At 41.2% G+C, this 26,080-nt stretch overlaps 1 protein-coding gene across 1 annotated transcript; it reads left to right on the forward strand.

Annotated features, from left to right (window-relative positions):
• Positions 1–1,866: 1,866 nt before the first annotated feature.
• Positions 1,867–24,586, forward strand: LOC105398230 (eukaryotic translation initiation factor 5B). Its single transcript, XM_048624886.1, has 18 exons — positions 1,867–2,104; positions 2,188–2,250; positions 2,336–2,496; positions 2,743–3,896; positions 4,000–4,161; positions 6,181–6,315; positions 6,588–6,806; positions 8,193–8,306; positions 8,745–8,972; positions 9,478–9,660; positions 10,515–10,676; positions 11,221–11,351; positions 16,589–16,721; positions 17,099–17,206; positions 17,823–17,987; positions 18,338–18,445; positions 18,860–19,021; positions 23,086–24,586. Exons 1-18 carry the CDS (start codon positions 2,058–2,060, stop codon positions 23,191–23,193), a joined length of 3,543 nt encoding a protein of 1,180 aa, XP_048480843.1. The 5' UTR covers positions 1,867–2,057; the 3' UTR covers positions 23,194–24,586.
• Positions 24,587–26,080: the final 1,494 nt, after the last annotated feature.

The raw sequence follows: 26,080 nt of genomic DNA on the forward strand, positions 1-26,080 counted from the left end.
TCTTTTCGCCTTATGCTAGGGGGTGCTATCCCAGCCAGAGAGTAGACTTTGTAGAGCGGTGTCGGTTTGAGGCATCCCGTTACTATACGAACTGTGTCGTTATGGGCAAAATCTACTTCTTATTATCATCCAATAATCATCCACGGCTGGACATAGGCCTCTCCCAAGGAGTGCCACAACACTCGGTCCTCGGCCTTCCTCATCCAACCACTACCGGCTCTACCCACCTAAGGTCGTCAGTCCAGCGGGCAGGAGGGTGTCCCACGATGCGTTCGCCTGTTCGTGGTCTCCACTCGAGAACTCGTCTACCCCAACGGTTATCGGTTCTTCGGCAGATATGACCAGCCCATTGCCACTTCAGCTTGCATATTTTGACAGCTATGTATGTACCTTAGTCCTCTGACGGCAGATTACTTCATTTCTAATACGATCCATCAGAGAAACCCCAAGCATAGCTCTCTCCATAGCACGCTGAGCGACTTTAAATCGGTGGACCAGTCCTACCGTGAGTGTTCACGTCTCTGCACCATACGTCATCACTGGCAGCACGCTATGGTTGAAGACTTTTGTCTTCAGGCTCTGAGGAATGCGAATCTTGCCCACATGGGGCAGGCAAATTCAGCAGCTGAGAAGCAGAGTGCCAGGCTACTTGTTCGTAGAACTTGCGGAGAGGCCACTGCTGGTAGACGTAAGCCGTTGTTTCGGGAGCTGACTTTCTTCTTGGTGTTTTGGCAGTGGGTTTTTTACGTGAGGGATCTATCCAGGGTCACTCCGAGGTATTTTAGTTACGAGCAGTGCTGGATTTTTTAAGTATGAGGCCGGCTGGCCTTTGTTTTTTTCTGAACCGGTGGAATAGTCTAATTTTTTTTCCGCCTCCGTAATTTTTTGAAGGAAATCTTTAAAAAAAAAATTGCCTCACTCAGTCGCCCTGCACAGATATATTTCTAAACATTCTAAAAAGATTTTTCTGGATAGACGAGTACAATCCAGAAAAATCTTTTTTTTTGTTCGGAAGATATCGTTATCTATGCAAATCTATCACCACAATGTTCTTATACATATGGAGGTCGGTAGGTAATCTACACTGACTGCTCTTTTTGTTATCTTTCATTTTTCATTCCTTGATGGGGCGGAAAACTACAGGAGCCCAGGGCGCGCAATCTTTAAATACGCCCCTGCTACTGACTAGTAGGACTTATAGGTATCATATTCCTAGTTCTATAATTCCATGCTGTTGGTTTTCCATGCTTCATTAATAAATAAATAAATCATTTGCTTCTTAATTTTGATTGTCAATTATTGTAAATAAACTAAGTATAAATAAGTAATATAAAATAAAATAATGATAAAAAAACGACTTCAAAAAACCACTAAAACGTAAGAAATGATTTAAGGTTTAGACCTATTCTATGTGACAGTACTAATATATCTAAGCAGGTAAGTACTGCTTTTATTTCTTACGTTTTAGTGTTTTTTTATTATTATTATTTTATTGAAATATTTACTTATATGAAATTAAATGTTTCGTCTTGCGACCAATCCATTATACAACTGAGGAAAAAACACTACGTTATAATTATACGACGACGAACACAACCTGCGCGGCACGATGTAGAAGCCAGAATGAAGCGGACGCGAGAGTGTAAACACCCGCTCGCGTGCGACGCGAGCTCGACGCGAGCTCCTTTGACTCGTGCCCCAAAAACCGCTCCGGACGCGAGCGCCGCGAGTGGCGAGGCGAGCGAGGAGGCGAGCCACGAGCGTCTGTTCACACTCGCGCCTCGCCCCTCGCCTTGTCGCTCGCCTCGCCACTCGTGCGAGAGTGTAAATGGGGTATAAATATTTTGTCAAAATTTTGACATTGCTCTTTTCTACGCTTGACGTGCGTGACGTGAATCGAGAAGGCAGGACACGACGACGATTGAAATCGCTTTTATTTCAGCCCAAGAAACGTCTTGTGCGTTGCCTGCATTTCACATGATAGCAATTACTAAATACTCAAAAACTAAACATTTTATAACAGGCATTGTGACTTAACCAAACCACCGTTTGCTAAAATGGGAAAAGCTAAAAAGGGGAAGAAGAACTTGACCGCTGAAGATGGGTAAGTCGAGAGCTGAAACCACTGTTTGTAATATCGCCAGCTGTTTATTAGGCATGTACTAATATTGTCGGTATCATCCCCAGTGACAGCGACGCCGAGATCACCAACATCGACAGCGTCAAGCCGGCCCAGAAGAAGACCAAGAGGTAACTCACTTTTGAGGTTATTCGTCCTTTTCATCGGCATCCAAAAGAAAGTGCTTCTATTTTAATACTTTCCATTTAATTACAGAGCATCGGTCGCATCTAATGAGAGTGATGACGAAAAACCCAAATCTAAACCAAAACCTAAAAAATCGGTTGATGAAGATGTAAAGGAAGTCACAAAAAACATCAAAAATGTCTCAATTTCCAGTAAATCACAAAAGAAAGCAGTTGTCAATAGCAGTGATGGTAAATATATTTATTTATTTAACTATATAAACCTACAGCTTTTTTTAATATTATGTTTGTAACTAAAAATTTTGGTAGCATATGGTTTACTAACAAAGGTGATAAAATCAGTGCTTAATAATTTTTTACTTAAAACCTACTATTTTAAAGTTTTGATGAACCTGATATTCATAAATAATTTCAGATATTAAAATGATTTAAGATGTAGCCAATAATTACACAATATTTTTGCTTGTTACTTCACAGATGAATCAGACGATGAACCAGTTGCCAAGCCAAAGAAAGGAAAACAGAAAGAGGAGAAAAAGAGTGCCTTTTCCTTATTAGAAATTGAGGATGATGACATATCAGCACCTGAGGAACCACCATCTTCTGAAGATGAGAAACCTGTTCAAAAACCACAGAAAAAAGAAACCAAGAAAGAGCCTGCTGGCAAGAAAGGAAAGAAAAATAAGAGGAAAAAGGATGACAGTGATGATGATTTAGAAAAAGTCTTAGCAGAACTTCAAATGGAATATGCTGGGGTAAAAAAAGAACCCACTCCTGCCCCCGAGCCTGAAGCAGATAAAAAAGAGGAAGAAGCACCTGCAGAGAAACCCACCAAGTCTAAGAAAAAGGGAAAGAAAGAAGAAACCCCACCAGCCGACAAGGACAATGAAGAAAACGAAGGCAGTGAGAATGAAGGTGATGTAACAATCAAAACAGCAGCTCAAAAGAAGAAAGAGAAAAAGGAGAGAGAAAAGCAGAAAAAATTAGAAGCTAAGAAGAAAGAAAAGGAACAAGAAGGTAGGAAGCAACCAGAGGCAAAGGCTGAGCCTAAAGTGGATGTAAAAGAGGCCAGTGAACCTAAAGAAGATGTGAAAGCACCTTCAGAGGAGAAAGAAGGAGAAGGGGATGCAGGAGCTGCTGATGGCAAGAAAAAAAAGAAAGGTGATAAAGACAAAGAGAAAGAAGACAAGAAAAAAGGTCCAGGTCCATCCAAGAAAACCATAGCTGCTATGCAGGAAGCCCTTAAAAAGGTAAAGGAAGAGGAGGAACGTCTACAAAAGGAAGAAGAAGAAAGAATCCGCCAGGAGGAATTGAGAGAAGAGCAAAGACTTGAAGCCATAAGACTGGAAAAGGAAAAGAAGGAACGGAAAAAGCAAAAAGAAAAGGAACGGAAAGAAAGATTGAAAGCGGAGGGTAAACTTCTGACTCCCAAACAAAAGGCTGAGAAGGCTCGTGCTCAGGCTATGCTGGAGTCTCTGAAAGCTCAAGGTATCGAGATTGGATCTGCACAGAAGACTCCTCGTCCGGGAACCAGGGTGAAGCCATCTAAACTGAAGAACCAACTGTCTCAAGAAGCCCCACCGACACCAACAACTGAAGAGAAGGTTGAAGTGAAAGTTGAAGATAAGAAGGTAATGCATCATCTTTTTTACACTTGTTTATGATCCTGTTTATCATTATAATTAACAATTATCTGATGATGAAATACCATAACATTATTCATCAACCTTCCAGGAAGAGTCCCCTAAAACCAGCAAGGTAGCTGAGAAGGTGGTAGCCGAGGATGTGAAGGACTCCTGGGACGCCGAGTCTTCAGAGGAGGAACCTGAGCCCGAGCCCACACCCCCGTCTCCAACCGGTGCCAAGAAAGACAAGGAGGAGAGTCCAGAAAATGATGTGAGTTTCAGATCCCTATGTATGCCCAATTTTTTTTTATTTACTCTTTACTGTAGTAGGTCTCCATCAAAATTTCATTTTGTTCAGTACTCATTTATGTTCAGCCCTGTCATCCCCAAAGTTGTAATCAGATGTGACTCGAAAGCCCTCCACATAGTGATGTAACGAATATTCGCATTCGCATTCGCATTCGCGAATATTCGCATATTTTTGGATATTCGCATTCGCATTCGCAAAATTTTGTGCGAATGTTTTGCGAATATCAGGACTTATTAAAAAAAACTATTTGATAATAATGGTAGGTTAACAAAATCTAAATCCATTCGACTATAACCTTTCTATTACAAGTTACCCTCTTTATCACATTTCCAGTCTTACTTTATCATTTGGTATTATTTATTTAGGTAGGTGCTTTGGGAAATGAAAATAAATTTTAAATATTATAGTTAATAGTTTCATAAGACCTAAAGATAATTAAAAAACTCTTTAAACAAACAAAAAGCGTATTTTGACAGTATACAGGGTTATTTGCAAGTAAACCTGATCCTTTCAGGAGGTGATAGAGGAAGACATTTCCAGTCGATTGAACCCTATAATGCATAATCCGAAACTTAACCAAATTAAATTTAAATAAGTTAGTTTAATTAAGGTATTTCAATATCAATCGATCTAGGTATCAACCTATTGAAATACCTTGGTGATTCAAGATATGGCCAAAACAACCAGCACAGGCGGACAAAATTCAATAGGAAAACTAACAAGATTAGCCCAATTTAAAGCTAAAAAGTGTGATTGTTTTTGACTTTAATATGGAAACCCCTATTGAGTTTTCTCCGCCTTCTCTGGTTGTTTTGGCCATATCATAGTGATACCTAAATCGATTTGATATTGAAATATATCTTATTTGAAAGCTTATAAGTTGACAAGTTTTTTAAGCTGAAGTGCATTTGTCATACGACATTCTATTTTAAATTAACTTATTTGTTTTTACGTTTTCAATATTTAATTTTTTTTAACGATTTTGAGGTACTTATTGTGTCTAATTTTAGTCAAATAATGTACATTAATTTGATTAAGCATTTTAATTACTTTATTAAGGACGAAGCGACGAAGCTTGTTACGCTGAAGATGACGATGTTCTACACAGAATGACGAAGCTTGTTGCGGATTGAAAATGTTTTTTTTTTTTTTAATTTCTGTTAACATTGTTTATTGATGGTGTAATAATTTGTAAGTGTAAATATTTTAAATGAATAAAATAAATAAAATTAATTAGGAATATGAACTTAAAATTTATAAAAACACATAATTTATAACATGTTTTACCTTTATTAAGGTGTTACTTATGCAAAACAACCAAAAAGTTATTGAAATATAGCAAGATTTTTTTTCGGTTTTAAGCTTATAATTTTGGCAAAAAATTAAAAAAACTTAAAGATTAAGGGTGGCTTGCACAAGAAAGTTTATCAAAATTAAATAGTTAAATTAAAACTCTAAATATCTTAGAAATCGTTAAGTTTCGGATGATGCTTTATAGGGTTCAATCGACTGGAAATGTCTTCTTCTATCACCTATTGAAAAGATCAGGTCTACTTATCAATAACCCTGCAGTGTCAAAGCAAGACAGCCATAGATATAAATACGTTTAAATGTTTCGTGTAAGTCGTCCTCAGAAACCGCACATAGCCGCAATGTGTCGTAACAGTTACGGTGCTAGCTGAAGTGTAACTACCTACTTTTAAAAAAACTACAACTAGTAGTGGCTAGTCTGATTCGGAATGCGCCTAGAACAGAACGTACCTCGTTCAGAACAAGACTGCCACCAAACCATACAAATGGCGCCAAATTTGAACACAAACTGAATATTCGCATTCGCATTCGCATTCGCGAATGTCGATATCAGATATTCGCATTCGCATTCGCATTCGCGAATGTCCAAAAACACACATTCGTTACATCACTACCTCCACATTTCTCTCCACATACAAACTGCATATTCTTTTTGTATATATTTTTCAGGATGATGAGGAGGGTAGTTCCGATGAAGACGACTCGGATGGCTCTGAGGAAGATTCCAGTTCAGAGGAATCATCAGAGGATGAGGACATGACTGACGCCATGAGGAAACGAGAGCTCGTGCTGAAGAGATTGCAGGTAAAATTCTGTTCTTCCTAGTATGCCAGGTCCCGCGGCACGGGTCTGTTATCGACGTCAATAAGCTCGCACCAATCAAAGCGCCGTATTTATCGCATAACGCAATACAATGACGTTTATCAACATCGATGATTTTTTTTTTGTTATTTTCGAAACATTCACCTGTTAAAAGACCCTAATATTATAATTTCCATTAGTTCATTCAACATCCTACAAAACAGTTTCCATTATTCACTCCAATCAATAACCCCCAATCCTCACAATCATTCCAGAAACGTCGCGAAGACAACGAAAAGAACAAAGCGAACAACTCTCTCCGAGCGGCCGTAGTCTGCGTGCTCGGCCACGTGGACACCGGCAAGACCAAGATCCTGGACAAGCTGCGCCGCACCAACGTGCAAGACGGCGAGGCTGGCGGGATCACACAGCAGATTGGGGCTACTAATGTGCCGATTGAGAATATTAAGGAGCAGACTAAGCATGTGAAGAATGTGAGTAATAATAATAATATGTATCACACACGGCCAACCGACCACAAACTAGGCTAGTTTTGGGTCTCAGCTATCGGTATTTAAACCAATATCTGACCCGGCTGGGAATCGAACCCGGGCCGTTCAGCATAGAAGTCATGGTCACAAAGCACTACACCATTCGGTCGTTTTGATTGGTATGTTCAGTTGGGAGGGTTTTTAGGTTCGAGACACATAATATGGAGCGCTCAGTTTTTTAGAACTGGAAAAGGTGGCGCTTGCGAAACCTAACCATAGATTATGCAGACATAGGGTGCTCAAATATGAGGGGTGTTGTTCTGTTGGTGCGTTTGGGAGGGTTTATACACCAAAAGACCCTGATCCTGGACAAGCTGAGGCGAACCAACGTGCAAGACGGCGAGGCCGGTGGGATTACACAGCAGATTGGCGCTACTAATGTGCCGATTGAGAATATTAAGGAGCAGACGAAGCATGTGAAGAATGTGAGTACTGTTAATAGGACTAGGAGTCGTAGCGCGGCGTCAAGTTAGCGCTCTGACACGCGCTAGTAACGCGTCCTATTTGACAATGTCTTTATGGAAAGACCGGTATTTAGGTTTCATAGTTCATATAGAACCACGAGTCACATAATAATTATGGAGCCCTCAGTTTTCTAGAACTGAAAAAAGTGGCGCTTGTGAAAACTAACCATAGATTATGCAGACATAGGGTGCGTTCAAATATTAGAGGCATTGTTTTGATTGGTGCGTTTGGGAGGGTTAATATACAAAGAGCGAGATCCTGGACAAGCTGCGCCGCACCAACGTGCAAGACGGCGAGGCCGGCGGGATCACGCAGCAGATCGGGGCTACTAATGTGCCCATTGAGAATATTAAGGAGCAGACTAAGCATGTTAAGAATGTGAGTTTTTTTGAGCGGTGCTGTTTTGTTGATGATGGTTTACATAGCAAATTGTCTTATCAATCTTTGGGCTTGAACAGAAAATTGCGATGCGACGTCTCATTGCAAAAACGTCTCCATTCTACTCGCAGGTGTGCCATAGTAGAGTGTGACGTCGCGCTTTTCGTCTGCTGACTCCCAGTTTTGTGTACACCCGTAATCGTCAGCATAATCTATAGCTATAAATGAGCTATAGTCAGCTATACCAACATACCTTTTATACAAACCGCCTTTTTATTCAAACATAATGACAGTTTTTGAGTGGTATACCTATCTACTAATGAAGCTGACCGTACTGTGCATACGATATTGTATAAAAATCTACTCCCCATACCAAAAGCCATCTGTGACATCACAAAGCTTAATTTTCCAAAGTGGTAGAACAATAGTTGTGTAGAATGACCAGTTAAGTCACCCCCTTCTAACACCCTATATCACATTCCCCAGGTGGCGGAGATAGCGTTCAAGCTGCCGGGCCTGCTGATCATCGACACTCCGGGACACGAGTCCTTCAGCAACCTGCGCAACCGAGGGTCCTCGCTCTGCGACATCGCCATCCTTGTACGTATAACTACAACTTTCTTAGTAGAAATAAGGTTTTTTCTTGATTCCCAAAAGTTCACTGCAAGGACTAAAGCCCTTTCTAAAATTACCGATTCACTAATATTATAAAGAGAAAGTTTGTTACTCTTTCATGTAAAATTGTCCACATCCAGAAATCTAAACCCCAGACATAGACTATTCCCACGGGTAAACTTTTTAAGGCGAAGTTCGTCGGCAAATGCTAGTTTCTTTATATTTCCCTACAACCCGTTGCGGTCTGTAAAAAATACAGTAAGGACATACTGGACATACATCAATCGTTATCACCAATATCAGCCTGAAGTCGTCCACTGCTGGATATAGACCTCCCCAAAGTAGCCTCAACACATAAAAGCTTCTTAAAAGTCAAAGCTTCTAAAAATACTCTAATCTCATACGCCTTTTTTTCATTTATAGGTAGTGGACATAATGCACGGGCTAGAACCACAGACGATCGAGTCCATCAACATGTTGAAACAGAAGAAGACTCCCTTCATAGTGGCACTGAACAAAATCGACCGCCTCTACGACTGGCAGAGCGCTCAACGGAAGGACATCCGGGATATCCTGAAGATGCAACAGCCCAATACTCAGCTTGAGTTTGAGAAGCGCTGTAATGATGTTATCCTTCAGTTCGCTGAACAGGTAAGTTTGATGTAAAGTTATTTGGAAATTACGATTGTATTTAATAGATGATTTGAAATGTTAGCAAACATTCTTTCGAGGCGTTAGCTTTTTCACATATTTTATCAGTCCACTGCTGGACGTATGCCTCTAGGCCCAAAGCAGGCCACTGGATGCGATCTATAGCTTTCCGCATCCAATCATTACCACATTTCGCAAGTCGTCACCCCATCTAGCTGGAGGGCATCCTACACTACGTTTGCCTAATCGTGGTCACCTGATCCACAGATTTTATAGAGAAGCAAAAGTTCATCCTACTGATATTATATAAATGAAAGTTTGTGAATATGTGTGCGTGTATGTCACTTCTTCACGTTAAAACGGTGTGGGGTTATCTGACACCCTGGATTAAGACATAGGCTACTTTTTATCGCATAATTACCACGGGAAAACTTTTAAAGGCGACGCGAAGCTCGCGGAAACAACTATGTAGTTGTAATAATAATAACAACCTCAACCTCCTCAGGGTCTCAACGCAGCGCTATTCTTCTCGAACCCCGACCCTCGCAGCTACGTGTCGCTGGTGCCCACGTCGGCGGTGACGGGCGAGGGCATGGGCAACCTGCTGGCCATGATCGTGGCCGCCTGCGAGGGGCCGCTGCACAAGAGACTCGTGTTCTCGGAACAGTTGCTGGCTACTGTGCTGGAGGTATGTGGTGGGAGGGGCGTTTTTAGTGAGAGAAAGGGTAGTTTTGGAGGGGTTTTCTTAGTGCTACTGTCAAAAAATGCGTTTTTCAACGGAATCGAAGCGGCTGCATTTTTTAGTTACTGGTGCATTTGTGGCTGAATTTCCATGGTATCTATCGTTTTTAGTTCCACGATCCATATAATACAAGATTTTTGGTACAATTGTTGCTTTGGTACAAGGGTAAAAACTGCAGATTTAGAGAATCCTCAAGCGGTGCTAGTGTATTCGAACCCCGACCCTCGCAGCTACGTGTCGCTGGTGCCCACGTCGGCGGTGACGGGCGAGGGCATGGGCAACCTGCTGGCCATGATCGTGGCCGCCTGCGAGGGGCCGCTGCACAAGAGACTCGTGTTCTCGAAACAGCTGCTGGCTACTGTGCTGGAGGTATGTGGTGCTAGTGGCGTTTTAGTGAGCGAGAGGGCATTCGGCATTCTTCGCAGGTCGTTACTAGATAAAAGCTGTATTTTTTATGACTGATGCATTTTAGATAGATCTTCATTAAACACTCGGAAAGGTTGTAAGTATTTTTGTTGGAAAATCCATGACTTATAATTCCACTACGCATAAAAGACAAGGTTGATGTTGCAATGGCGCGTGCTTTAGGAGATTTTTGATACCTGACGCCAACATTATTAAACCGAGTGACACAGAAGAGTATGGAGGTAAAAACAAAACAGCGATGTGTTCAACGAACCTTATACATCCACTATCCTGAGACATGATTCATGACATGATGATTATCATACGTCCACAATTCTCTGTCATAATCTTCAGCCTCTGTTTCCATTACATACTTACACACCCTTGATCCTCAGGTGAAAGCGATCCCCGGTCTCGGCACGACCATAGACACGATCCTCATCAACGGCACCCTGCGCGAAGGGGACACCATCATCTGCGCCGGCACCGACGGGCCCATCGTCACGCAGATACGGTCCTTATTGATGCCGCAGCCTATGAAGGAGCTCAGGGTTAAGGTCAGTACTGGATTCTTCTTCTTGTAGTGCCTCTCCATCATTGGAGGTTGGCAGTCAGCTCTTTGCATCGGAGTACTGCATTGGAGAGTCTGAAATGTTTATCATAGGTCGATTGACCCATGACAGTACCACAAATAACTTACATATTGGTTTGTGAAACGTTCGTTAGATGAAACTTATGTAGTAACTGTTTGAGTCAATCTACTGATGATACCGGTTTTGAAATTCATATTTATACCATTGATAACATGCCCAACACTGCTTTTTATTGATGACACTATACTTCGTAATCTACCACGAATTTATTCTTCTCCTTTGGAACCCCAGCTTAGCTGGAGTGTCTTGTGTATATATTTTCTTGTTAAGGCCCTGTTTCACAATATACGGTTAGTGGCTACCTGTGAGATAAAATACATACTGTCACTCTCTATTATAATTTTTTTCATGTATTTTATCTCACACTTAGCCACTAACCAGACATTGTGAAACAGGGCCTTAATCCCTTATTTTCTCACTTCTTAACCCAGTAATTACGTTCTCACAGAACGCGTACATCGAGCACAAGGTGGTGGTGGGCGCGCAAGGCGTGAAGATCGCGGCCAAGGAGCTGGAGAAGGCCATCGCCGGGCTCAACCTGCTGGTGGCGGAGAAGCCTGACGAGGTGGACATCATGAAGTAAGTTGTACTTACAGATACTGTCCTGATTACTACGGTTATACAGGACCTTGCAAAACTGGGATAGTAAGTCGAAAGGGGCCTATTCTGAAGTTTTTGGTTTCTCCTTTCAACACTACGATTTCACTGAACGATGAACACCGCACAGTGTGGAGTTGTGAAGTCGCCATAACTGTGGTTATAATCGTTTGCAATAGAATCCAACAATCATGTAAACAAATATGGCGGGCTGACATTGACAGCGTATTGTTTATGCCCATAGTGATGTCATAGTGTTCTAATTAGATTAAATATATATTCATATTCATATTCATATTCATTTATTGATAAATAAGCATTACAGGTCATTAGAATTAACATTAAATTAAATTAATTATCACAATATTATAGTATTAATAATTTCAAATAATTATTTTTAAATGAATAGGTACATCGTCATACACATTGTTAGTAGACACACTAATAATAGGTATGTTAATTAAAATATATTTCAAAGTTATAAAAGTAAGTAGGTACCTATCTTATATTTAATACAAAATATTATATACATTACTTATGAGTCTAAGAATTCTTGCACAGAGTAGTACGCGTTTTTTAAAAGGTGATTTTTCACGCTACTGAGGAAGCTAGTAACTCTCCTGATTTCTTTTATATTGTCAGGAAGTTTGTTAAAAATCTGGGGACCCATTACATGTATTGACTTTCCAGTTTTGGATAGGCGGCATTCAGTAGACCTGAGGTCGTTAGGTCTTCGTGAGGCAAATCTACGATCCCCTGAAGTAAAGTCTGGGAACTCAGTGGGGTTGCGCTTTACATATTTTAGGACTTCTAAAATATAAAGGCACGGCACTGTCAGGATGTGCATGCCGATGAACAGCGGTCGCGCCGGCGCGTCGGCGGGGGCTCCGGCCACGCGGCGAACCGCTCGCTTCTGCATTATAAATGGCTTATTGCAGTCTGCGGAGAGGCCCCATAGGTCTATGCCGTAAGTGAGCGAAGAGTGGAAATAACCATAATAGGCAGTCAACATATGCTCTTTAGTTAAGGTCGCTGAAAGCCTTGACAGGGCATAGTATGCACTACCGAGCTTGGAGCATAGTGCGTCTATATGTTGACCCCACTGCAGCGCCGAGTCGACGGTGAAGCCCACGAAGCGCACGGCGGCAGCGGCCGGCAGCGGCACTCCGTCCACCACGAGCGCGGGCGCGGCCGCGTCGCCGCACGATGGCCCACGCAGGGAGAATCTTAGTACTTGGGTTTTTTCCAAATTTAATTGCATCCCATTTGCTGAAAACCATCCAGTGAGACTGTGGATGACTGATTCCAGGTTCGTGGTCAGCTCCAGGTCATCCTTACCATCCACAATCGCACAGATATCGTCGGCGTACATCAGAAATGTGGCGCGTTCCGAAATTCCCGGCAGATCGTTCATCAGGATGACAAATAGGGTGTTACCCACGTTGGAGCCCTGCGGGACCGACCTGTCACCAACCGACAGCGGCTCAGATGATTCACCGTCCACCTCCGTCACCTGCGTCCTGTCGGCCAAAAAGGATTTAAATACCTCGAGTACCTGCCCACGGACGCCATAGTGTTCCAGTTTCGCGATAATGAGGGAGTGATCGACCAGGTCGAACGCGCGCGAGAGGTCGGCGAACACGGCGGCGACGCGGCGGCGCGGGCGGCGCTCCAGGCGCGCGAGCAGCTCGCGCTGCAGGCGGCGCGCGCAGCACACGGTGGAGCGCCCCGGGCAGTACGCGTACTGCTCCGAGCAGAGCGCCTTGTTCCGGTTCAGGAAGCCCATTAACCTGCTGCAGAGGCCTGTCTCAAATATTTTAGAGATGGCCGGTACGAGTGCGATCGGTCTGTACCGCCCCATCTCAGTCTTGCTTCCCTTACCCTTCCAGACCGGGACGACCCTTATAAGTTTTAGAGCTGAGGGATATTCTCCCTTAGCTGTGCTTTCATTAAACAGGTTGCAAAGACATGACAGGACTGCATCCGGCAATCTACACAGTAAATCACAAGGGAATCCGTAGGCGTCTCTAGTGGGTTTCCTCTTTATCTTTTTTAGGATTGATTGTATTTCCTCCATCGTGTAGGGGATGAAGAACATGGAGGAGGGCTCGGGGCGCACGGCGGCGCGCAGCAGGGCCAGCGCGGCGGGCAGGCGCGGGCGCAGCGCCGTGTCGCGCACCACAGAGATGTAAAATTCATTAAGTAGGCACGCGAGCTCGCGCGCGGAGCCAGACGGCCCTAATAAACATTTTTGTAAAATAGCCAACGGGTTTGTACTAGGACCTTTGCATGTCTCTGACTTTATAACAGTCCATAACGATCGTGATATGTTAGAACTTTGAGCTATCGATTTATTTATATACTCACGTCGTACCGTTCGCACCTCCTTATGAAATCTAGATTTATACTCTATGTACAGTTGTATAATATCATCATTTCTAGGATAGTGATCTTTATACATCTGCAACAGTTGCAAAAAATCGTGCATGTGTGAAAGATTCTCGGTCTTCCAAGAGAAATGTTTAAAAGTCTCTGGGACCTTTTTTATTGGGCAGTGATTATGGAATAGTCGCATTAGTTCTTTTATGAAAACGTTTAAGTTTGTGGAAATGTGCATCACTGAGCCATTGTTTAATTGTGTCAGATCTAAGTGCGACAAATATTCCAGAAACTGAGTTATATTACTATTAGTTACAGAGCGCTTCTTAATATGCCTAGTATTGTGGCATTTTTTGGGATATTTTATCTTAAAATAAATACCTTTGTGATCCGAGAGATCCGAGTGTGCGGCGGAGACGTGGGTCCGCGCCGCGTCCAGGTCGGTGTAGGCGTGGTCGAGGCACGTTGAGGACGCGCCCTGCACGCGCGTCGGGAACCGAACGAGCGACCTCAGGTTCGACTCAGACACAAGACTAAGTAACTCGCGCTTACGAGCAGACGGAACAAGTAGGTCAACGTTAAAATCACCCATTAGGAGAATATTACATGATTCGTGAACTATTGAGTCTAACGCTAGCCTAAGCTGCGACATAAAAATATCAAAGTCACCCTCTGTGCAAGAACGATAGACACACAGTATCATCAAATCCAAGTCAACACACTCGATTGCAGTAATTTCACAATGCATTTCAATAGAATATTTCCGAATATCTGTCCTATCCATCACGTTTACTCGCTTATTAACATAAATACAAACACCGCCGTGGCCGCGGGTGGGTCGGCAGTAACTAGACACTAAGTTAAAGTTTATAATATTAATCTTATCGATCTCACTTTCTGTCATCCAGTGCTCGGAAAGCAATAAAATCTCACATTCATACATCGTTTGCAATAAGTATTCGAGTCTTGGAATTTTAATGTCCAGTTTTCGGATGTTTTGGTGTAAAATTCGAAGTGTCGTCCCGGGCGGGTCTGGAGCGGCCCTAGATGATGTTCCAGAAGTGGACGGTGACGGGATACTCCTATTACTGGGCCCGTGGAGTGGGGCATTCGTCACTGCGATTTTTGGAGTCGCCCCGCCGCCACTCTTGTGAGCCGCGGGGACGTCTTTGAAACCAGTCCGTTAGTTTGACGCCCGGGGGCCATACAACGGGCGATTTGAATCTCGTAAACAGGCTCTCGGGTATGCCGATTACGAATGATGCATGTCGATCCGTTTTTATTAAACGTTTCTCCACGAAATAATCATCCGATTTGACTTCTTTGCTCAGGAAGTATTTAATATTTTCTTCTGTCGTTTCGGGTCTAAATGACCAAGCCTGTAGGTATTTAATTGTTTCGACCGTTTGAAGCTCATTATCCTCACTGCCCGTTCCGACAATGATAGTCTGTTGTTTTTTCCTTCTTTTGGGTCTGGAAACCGTTTCCCAAGGACCAGCGTCATTATCAGCCTGGTTAGGCATCGTCTGTAGTGTCCGTTCGGTGGCTACAGCTCCCGCCGGTTTGCTGGCCGCCGCCGCATAGTTGGCCGGCGCGCGCGCGGTGGGGACCGTCGGCGTGGTGGGAGACGCGCTCGTGGACACTCGGCCGCCCTCGGCCGGCTTCGTGGATGAATCAGCCCCTGCTTGGTGGGTACTCGGTGATGATCTCCGCTGACTGCTTCCAGCTTTAAGCGCTGTAGCTGCTTTTAAACGCGCTTGCCGTATAAGTTTGAGCGCGGGCGCTGCAGCGGCTGGAGGCGGGGTGGAAACAGAATCACGACTACCGCAATCACTGATATTGTTAATTATTTTGGATTGATTAACTAATAATGCGTTTTGTTCACTTATTTTAGCCTCGAGAGAGCTCACTTTGTTAGATAACAATGTCACTGTCTTTTGTAACTCGCGTACTAAAGTTTCGAGCGGTTTTTGCGACATTTTTCATCGATTTGCGATAAATAACACTGGAGCCGATGTCACCCGTGTCGAGTACAGTCGGGGAAAAAAAAAATATAAGCCATAGACTATAAAATAAAACTGATTATATATAAAAAGTGTTTATTAAAACAAATTTAATTCTTCGTCTTCGTCATCATCACTATCAGAAGTGTCGCCGGCGACCGTAATTATAAATGGAACCACTGTGTCATCGCTTGCCGTGTCTAAAATGCCGTCAGGCTTTTTCATTTCTTCCTCTTCATTTTTCGTTTTGCTTATAATTATATTAAGCTCTTGAAAAAAAAAATTATTGTATTCAAATAATATTAAATTAAAATAATTTATTAAATTAAAAATAAAAGATAACTTCAGATTACGAACAACACTAACTTTTCAATGACTTATAGAGTTCGATGAGTAAAAAACTAAGATGACAGCTTGTCAAATACTTCGAAATTTTTACGTTGCAAATGTTTTAACAAATTTAACTTATAAATACAAGTTAAACCGTGTTGAAGATAATGTGAAAACAATGGTGCGTTCGTTGAAATCAGACTATGTTCATAATTGCTCGTCAAATGTATGTGATTACGGAGTAATCGTGACAATTTGGTTTGTTTACATGATTGTTGGATTCTATTGCAAACGACTATAGTTAATATTGTATCCTTACAGGGTGTTGCAAGTGGTGTAATTAGCCGAAAATGGGTGACTCAGGGGGTCAATCTGAATAACTTATGTTCTACAACTTAATTTTTTTTTTACTATAAGAAGCCAATTTTTTTGCTTATTTTCATCTAGCTAGACTTTTATACAGACACATGCTAAACATCCTCTAACCACCATCCCCATCCCTCACAGAGAGGAAGTAGCCCGCGAGCTCAAGTCGGCCCTCTCTTCGATCCGGCTGTCGGACCGCGGCGTGTACGTGCAAGCGTCTACGCTTGGTTCACTGGAGGCTCTGTTGGAGTTCCTTAGGACTAGTAAGATTCCTGTGAGTATTTGTTGCTGTTTTATTTCTTAGCACTTGAAGCGAGAAAGAAAAATTATTTATTGCGGACAGTTAACAGTTGCAACCATACGGAAACAAACACTAATACTAAACATAATTATTTATATAAAAAACATACTTTCGGCAAAAGAATTAATAGATTATAAGTATAAATAGATTGACTTAACATTTGATTTCAAGAACACACGAAATTAAACTGCAGGAGTACAAAAGGTCACCAACTCAGCATTTGCTGTATAAAAAATATAATGATAAGAGAGGTTTCTACAATATGAATGTTATACATAGAACGGTAATATTACAAATAAGTACTTGATTACACTATACATAATATTATAATAACTGTTATTCATCCCCAGTACTCGGCCATCCGGATAGGGCCGGTGGTGAAGCGCGACGTGATGAAGGCGTCGGCCATGCTGGAGCACGATTCGCAGTACGCCACCATCCTCGCCTTCGACGTTAAAGTGAGTACACATGCATGCGGAGTGTGAATTTTAACAATGTTATAATAAAGAAAGAAAGAAAATATACTTTATTACCACAGACGAAATTTTACACTTTAAAGATGTACTCAAACCTAGTAGTGGGCGTGGCGCCTTAAAAGTTTGCGTTCACTGCTCGATTGTTTAAGAAAAACCTACACTAAGCCCTCTGAACCCTCTATAATGGTCATAGCACACATATCAACTCGGAAAGAGATCGTTACCGTATGAACTTGAGCCGTCAAACTCCCTACTGCAACGCACACTAATGGGAATCGTAACGAAATCGCCTGGCATCGGGACAAGCTCGGGTGAAAGGCGATACGGAGACGATCCGTTTACGTTATGTTTATGTGTGCTGTGACCTTAAAAGTTTATATCGTTATTCATAAAAAAATATAATCGAAAAAACTGTAAAATTACTGATACGCATAAAGATCTATTATATATAGGTAGGTATATTAGATTACTGATATATGAACAAACCTCTTCCCATTTAATTAACTGACGCTGCAACCATCATCTGATCAAGATGTCGTGGCCAATGATGATAATCCAAAAAACTGTAAAATTACTCATATACTATTTTATCTCCCAGATCGAGCGCGACGCGCAAGAAATGGCGGACAACCTCGGTGTCAAAATCTTCGCGGCGGACATCATCTACCACCTGTTCGACAAGTTCACCGCCTACCGCGAGGAGCTGCGCCAGCGGAAGCGGGAGGAGTTCAAGCACATCGCCGTGTTCCCCTGCAAGCTGAAGGTAGGCAGTGCAGGCTCAATACTCAATACACAATCATTTATATTGCATCCATAAGTTTTAACTTGGTATTCAATACATTAAATTAGGAACTTTATGGAGCCTGTCGGGCACAGCAAGCTGAATATAGGCAGTGCAAGCTGAAGGTAGGCAGAGCAAGGTGAAGGTAGGCAATGCAAGCTGAGCCGCAGCATACACGTACAGTCAAGGGCAAAGAAAGCATTGTCACTGACTGACTGAGAGAGGTCAAGGTTTCTTTGCCCCAGGCTGTACATAAGAAGCAGGCAGTAAGTCCAAGTATATGTAGGTCACTTTTTTGTCTAAACACGCTTATAAAAATCTTCTCTCCACAGATCCTGCCGCAGTTCGTGTTCAACTCGCGGGACCCGATCGTGGCGGGCGTGATGGTGGAGGCCGGCATCGTCAAGGAGGGCACGCCCATCTGTGTGCCCAGTAAAGAGGTCAGTATTGAGGCCAGTGAGGAGGTAATTAAAAATAGTTTGGTTCTGTTCAGTAAAAGAGTCAGTACTGTGTTCAGTGTAGAGGTCAGTAACTGTTGGAACCGGGAGTGAATCACAGGCTCATGATGCTGAAATTAATAATGTTGGCTGTTTCTTTAGAAATGCATTTTAAATGTATAGAGTATCAGAACTAAAATCGATCATAATCATCAGCCCGTAATCGTCTTCTGGTAAATGAATGCTGCTCTCTCAAAGAGGAGCGCTATCACACTATCCTAGGCGTTCCTCCTCTGCCAGCTAACTATAGATATAAAATGGTAAATTCTGCTTGCAGACTGCATCTCCTGTTTATAGTCTACACCACCACATTGACTGATAAATGTGAATAACCTCTTATCCTCTTCCCCTATACAGTTCGTGGACATCGGCATCGTGACGTCCATCGAAGTGAACCACAAGCAGGTGGAGACGGCGCGCAAGGGGCAGGAGGTTTGCATCAAGATCGAGCCGCTGCCCGGCGAGTCGCCCAAGATGTTCGGCCGACACTTCGACGAGACTGATTTTCTAGTCAGCAAGGTCAGTGTCTTTTTTTTCTTGTTACAGTGGAGGTGACAAACGTAACAGCTAGTGCGTCTGTCCACCGTCAAGTGGACCACATTTTACATAGCCGCGTGTCCATCGCACATCTGTCACGTCGCCGTCAAGTCATATTAAACTCGGTTCTCGGTGACGGCAGCGGTAGACAGACGCACCTAGAGTTTGTCAACGTGGTGAAGGATGCCTAAGATACGCCGGACGTACAAATAAGCCGCTTCTTTTGGGCACCTCATGGTCATAATTTCCATGTTTGGCAAGCGGGTTCGACATATCACAACACATGGTAATGCTACCATCCAAGACCCGAGAGCAAAAAGCTGTCATGGGATGGACCCTCGGCGTGATGAAACATAACAGGGTCTTCTTCTTGTCGGAGGGTTTGTCACCTTTGTGTAAGGATTCGTCAGTCAGATAAGCAGGTGTGTTGGACACCAAGGCCGAAGTTTTTTTTATTTACTTTGTGACAAATGCACAAAAAACCCCACCGCTAGTAAGGTCTCTTCATTCGTGATTTTTTTTCATTTCAAAACAATATATACCTACAGTCATGTGCATTAACATGTACTTATGCTTCATTAGTAGCTATACACTTTTGAAGTATACACCTAAAACGATCAGATGTCTGTTCTGTTCTGCTTCAATGATCGTGATTTATTCTTATGCATCTTTTCTCATATCGGACAGAATTTCTAAATACTTATTTCGATACTTCCACTGAAACTAAAGCAAAATCAAACTTCAATATATTGTATTGTGCCGAAGATTTAACGATTAACGATGTCACATTGCAAAATCGAGCCATCATTATGTATTAATCACTTGGCCAGTTACATACTCGGGCTTGTCTATGTGGCAATCCCACGCATTCACGAGAAACTTCCAAGACTATTTTCGTGTTCGAAAATATTATTAAAAGAGATGTGGGAGTATGATAATGTTAACTTGGCAAAATTTGCTCCGACAACTCTTTAGCAAAACTATTTTTAGTAAAACGTGTGGGTTCCTTCTAAGGACTTTTACGTAGGTGACTGAAAGCAACTCTCCATTTATTATGTATTGATGAATTCATTCACGTCACAGACACGTGATACGTAGTTAATGGAGAAGTTTTCAAATCCATTCGATGTTTCTTTGAGTCAGTCTATCTTCTGACATAGTTCTTACTGCTTGATAAGGTTCACTGAAAGCCTTCCACTTCGTATTTCAAAACGCCTATCCTTAATTATTTAATCTACGAAAAAGAAAATAATACCCTTATAGCTATTTTTTACAATCGTAGTCTTCTTCAGCCTATAGCAGCAATCCACTGCTTGAAGTAGGTCTTTCCCAAAGCACGCCACTGGATGCGATCTATAGCTTTCTGCATCCATTCATTACCAGCCACCTTTTGCAAGTAGTAGGTAGTGTATTTAGTAGTTTAGATCATGATCGTAACTTACTTATAAACAAATATTGACCTCTAAAACACATGTAACTTTAAGAATGTGTTTGCTTTCTTTAAAATCAGTGACATTTTAACTTTGCTTCAATCTTTGAGCAAAACCAATAAAATACGAATCCTATTCCTTGAAGAAACGTTGCCGTTGGTTCGTATCGTAACTGTTTATTTTATCTATGTACCTATCTACAGTAGATACTATAGCTATGTTTACCCGGATTCATTTCCTCCATTTCCCGCCGCTCCTAGCTGTTGGCGTCACCGCCATCAAGGTCACCCCTACTGCTCCCCTACTCAAATACTATTAAAGTAATACCCCTAATCTCGGTCTTAACTGCGAGCAGCAAGGATGGAAATCGCTTGATCTGGTTGCAGGAAATTGCAAGGCTGTGAGGGAAATATTTCGTAGGGTTGTACATTTAATCTAACACGCGTAGTGGATAATCTGCATCGTATCAAACTACATATATGCAGAATGTACCTTACGTCAGTATGATAAATACAAAAAAATCGTGCGCAATAGGAAACATATCACATCACATTATTTTCGAAATACGTAACACTAGACATTGATATGTTTTGATCTAACACTGATCCTTCATACATTTATGCACATATAGATGTAAAATATTCAATAGGGGAAACAACATATTTGTCATCTATTTTCCCAGTAAAAAATATACTTACATCTGTTTTTTAATCAAATTGTTGACGATTTGACGTCAGGTTTGTTTACTGATGAATGAAAGTTAGATTCGTGCGGCACTTTGACTATTCGTTTCACGTTCCCCCGTACCACGGGTGTTGGCATCCGCATGAAATAATCAAACTGCGTAATCTAAAAAAGTTGGCACCCCTACAACTCACCCACACAGAGGCAGAGTAGTCTTCACGACACTCACACACGCGCAATGACCGGGTCAAGTCCATTCTGGGAAAGCTCCATTGATATTCGTGTTCCATTGATGGGAGGAAAGCAAATAATGGGGGAGGGAAATATAATTATATAAGAGTTTGGCTGCCGGCTGCACAGTGCCATGCCAGCTATGAGCGAAATTATGCTGTTACGTGACTTTCTATGCGGGGAAATGCATGGGACGATATCCTATGTATTTTCAACCTCCGACCGTATGACGTCTGCTTTGCCTATAGGTGCAATTGTGGGCTATCATATTTGAAATGTAAATTTTGTTTCTTGAAAATGGACTGAGGTGGAATGGAACCGACATAAATGAACTTGTTTTCGAGATCGAATTTTCGACTAAAATATGAAAGACGGGCGAAAAACTCAGAGGTCGTTCATAAAATAATTGATTTAGGTATGTGTGTTGGATATAAAATGTGCATTATTTTCAAATTAGGTATATGAAGTAAATAAATCAATTATTTTATGTCAGTAACGCAATGTAAAATTGCAAAATAGCAAGGATTTTCTTTTGTGAATTAAAAAATTCCTGCAGTTGACCGATGTCATTTTTACACTACAAATACATTAACGGGCAATGAAAAAGTTCCATTGAGAAAATCACCAAATTACTTCTATCAGAATATTACCTACTAGAAACGTAAATATGTTGTAAAAAAAAATCTATTCAATGTTTAAAAAAATTGGGGCCATTTGGTGTGTGCATTTTGTAAGTGGAACTGTTTCTTGCACGTGAGTGTATTAAAAATATATTTACTTTTAAGTGTTAAAAAGGATCTAGGACTACGAAGACAACGCCGAAATCTAGCATCGATTCCGTTTTTTTCTTGTTTAAAATTGACTTGGTCGGAGTATTCTGGTTTTATAAAAATATGTTCAGCTTCTGTATTCTATTCTAGAGAAATCTTAGTTTAAATTGAATTCCGAGTTCCGACTTCTATTTCAGTACAGCCAAATTATTTCCATTTTCCACCCCTCTCTGCCCTTGAAGGATAAATATATCCCGTGTCAGAAGTGGCTTGGGAGCCCAACCTTCGCTGCGCCGGGGATGCAGCGGGGTGCGGGCTCCAGGGGACCCCCTTGACCCAGTTTCGTGTCCCATATACCTCTATGACGTCAAACTCAATTCACCCCGAAGTGGTGAATCGATGCTCCGAAACTGGGCCATCCTGAATGAACCTACGTGAATGTAACCTGCTCTTCTATTTATAGCGGCTCGATCCAACGGCGGTCTTAACTTGGCACCGCTGCAGCCTCCGATCCAGTTTCTGAGGATGTCCGCAATTTAGCGTAGCTTCGTATTAATTAAGCCGATGATTCGATGGGCTTCGGGTAATTTATGCCGCAATCTGACAGTCCCCTTCCGCGAAATGCAACTGGTACTCGTGTTGAATATTCATACCGTTTGATTTATGTGACAGGTCCTTTTATGGTCTGTAACTGCAATTACCTTTTTTTGGTAAATATGTTGCAGTTGCTGTTGCAAACGATGTATCGTTCCGCATAACAAACGCTTAGTATCTGAAACCGTAGGCAAAATCTGGTTTTTGGATAGGATGCCTGATTATTTCGTGTTTTAGAGTCTGATTTCGTCTGTGTTTTCTTATACCCTCTCTACGAGTATGTATAGTCATTTGTTGCATGAAACATGCCTAATTTGTGACTGTGTCGTTGTTGCAGATTTCCCGAGCCAGCATAGACGCGTGCAAGGACTACTTCCGCGACGACTTAGTGAAGACCGACTGGCAGCTCATGGTGGAACTGAAGAAACTCTTCCAAATCCTGTAAACCCGCCTCACCCGACTGTCCCCACTTCACCCGCCCCGCGTGGTAACTCTATTTTATATTAGTCCTCAATTGTACCCTCGCCTGTTCCATCTAGTTTTGGTTCGTGCTTCACCGAATCTCAGCCTGCATCGAGTAAAGGATTGTGCCAGCTCTAGACAATAATATAGGGTACAAATTGTATTCATAAGCAGCGGTTCCTTGCTTAGAGATTGCGGTTTCTAATGCGTATCCATCTTTTGTATTCGTTTTTGTTTATAGAAATATTATCAGTTAATGATTATTTTTATTTAATATATTTTTATGATACAGCATTTCAAGACAACATTCATGTATGTGTATGATCAAACTTTGTCGGTATGGATGCATGTTCACTTGTAAATATACCATTATTTGCAAATATTATTTATTCACCCAGGGGAAGTGAAAGTAACCGAAGATTTGTCTTTACAATGTAGCAATTACCAGTTTCCGATAACGTGTTTTCAAAATAAAAATCGTTGGCTACTTTTGCTTGTCTTGTACATAAAGTGTATGTTATTTTTCAACCTTTAGTATCTTCATGCCAGAAAAAATACATTTCAGTTTTATCTTAAATCGTCACCAATTATTGCAACTATTTTCTATCCGGAGTATAACTCTTATTAAAATTATTGTAATTGTAACATAAATTTTTGTCATATATTCATCGTAAATATAGTTTGTGGATCTAAATAATTTATTGAAATCGTGATGTGTTCGAAAATAGAAAGTGCAATAAAAGATCTCAAGGCTTATGATTCTTCACATTTATACGGCAATTTAGTTTCTTGTAATGGTGCTGATAATGTATTTATGGTCTTTTATAATTATTATCTGCCTTTTTAATTTTGATCAAAAGGTGATTGAAAAATATTCAAGTACTTTTATCACTTGCCTTGATTAAAAAATGCTTTTTATCAGAGAGATTTTTGTAAGTAAGTAATCACTAACTACAATACTTTGCCGAATATATTTTTACATTTTAATCTAACGCCGGAGCTTTCTTGTGAAAAAGAACCACCTATGATAGCGATATTAAAGTAGTATATTCAGTAACTGTAGCCGGTCTACACAAAAAAAAAACACTGATGTACGTATTTTGATGACATCATCTTCGTAAGTTTCTGGGTGCTTCTCTTTCATAATATATTCCTGTTTATTTGATATAGTATTTTCTCGACGTTTTTAACTATATGGTATGATACCATTTTTACTCGTGACACTGTGTGTAGAAGCGGGAATACGGGCCAAACTGAAGGTACGGAAGGTTGTGTTTTGTATGTAGGAATTTCCCTTTTTGAAAGCTTGTATTATATAGATGGAATCGGACATATTCTTATATTGAGGAAATTTTATTAAATTACCTAAAATGTTCCTTCTGTTGTTTTCTTTGCAAATATGCATGTTATGATTTAAGTATACCTAGAACACATCATTAACAGAAACACTTACAGCTACTGCTGTAATTCCATTTGACGTAGGAAGAAATAACATTTATGTTGCACTCCATCTTAATTTTGCCGGTGTTCACATTCTCGAACACAGAGAATATTTGTTACAGTCGTTATATAGGAATTATAATACATGTATACCTACATAGTGCTTTATTCTAAATATGTACTAAAGGTCAAATTGAGCACACGAAGTTCTATATTTAGATGTTGATAAAATACTAGCAAGTAACTCAATAGAAATTTTCTTGTTTTACGAAATTTACATTGCAAGAAGTTTTACAAATTATACGTGTTATTAAAATAAAATCGGACAGTGTACCTAACTAACTCTACCTAATTAGGTTCAATGGGAATTTTCTCAGAACAGCTTATTCGATTTACTATTAATAATCTGATTCTGTAATTAATTTGTTAATATCAAAGTATAATGTTTTTGCGTTAGTAAATTAGCAATCCGGTCATTAGTAAGTACATTAGCGGCATTTGAATTGCAGAGCAACATTAAAATTGGTCTACGTGGAAGCCACTACGAATGTGTCCGGGAGAACGAGGCGTATCATAGTGACCCACTTATACGAGAATCAGAAAAAGGATTGATTCGAAGTTCCAATATTTCGGTGTGGCAGCGCGCGGGGTCGACGACCGTACTCCGTGTTGGTGCGTTGCTATTTTAGAGGCGACGAGCGCCGCGCCGGACGCGCCCGAGTCCGCCCGACCGGCCGCGCGCGTATACAAACTCAACAAACAACATGGCCGCCTGTCATTCATTCATTCATTCACAAATTCATAAACAATCATTGTATTTGACAAACGGACTCATTATCAATCGACAATGTTATTCAAGTACTTTATTAGATTAAAGTAAATGAAACTTCTGTACAAACATGATGAGGCCATGCAGTGTCCTGCCACGTGGTTTGCATCGGGATGTATTTGTAATAAATAGTTCTCGGAGAATATTAACATATTTTATCGTTGATTGTAATTGAGGAACTTCAAAGAGCAAAAATCGTAACGTTTAATGAAGGTTGATAGGTTTGCGGAGTGCGTCGAGTCTACTTCGAGACTAAAAGATTAGATTGGACATTATAGCATGTTTATTTAAGTCACGGACAAGTACCTATTTTTAGATTATGTATTGATCTTAGCATGTTGAAAGTGTTAGGGACGTGTGATCGGTCTCGTAGGAATATGATAGAGGTTAGGTTTATTATGTATTAGCCCGAAGGTACTAAGTAGACATTCACATGTGAATTAAGACTTAAAAGTTGAGTTTTAGAAATAACTTTGAAAGTTTATCGTAAATCAAAACAACTTAGAACGCTTTTGATCGATAACATACATGGAACGTCTGTAGGAAAAAGGCTAAGCAAGGAGATTCACATTTTTTATGGTGTAAGTACTACGGCTGCCCT

This window comes from Plutella xylostella, chromosome 13 (genome assembly GCF_932276165.1).
Source record: "Plutella xylostella chromosome 13, ilPluXylo3.1, whole genome shotgun sequence".
Lineage (NCBI taxonomy): Eukaryota > Metazoa > Arthropoda > Insecta > Lepidoptera > Plutellidae > Plutella > Plutella xylostella.

Bases quoted from the DNA above. Each gene is read 5' to 3' on its own strand.
- LOC105398230 (XM_048624886.1), top strand. From the start codon at position 2,058: ATGGGAAAAGCTAAAAAGGGGAAGAAGAACTTGACCGCTGAAGATGG. The intron at 10,677-11,220 runs GTCAGTACTGGA...ACGTTCTCACAG, and splicing joins TGAAGGAGCTCAGGGTTAAG to AACGCGTACATCGAGCACAA. The intron at 17,207-17,822 runs GTGAGTACACAT...TTTATCTCCCAG, and splicing joins TCCTCGCCTTCGACGTTAAA to ATCGAGCGCGACGCGCAAGA.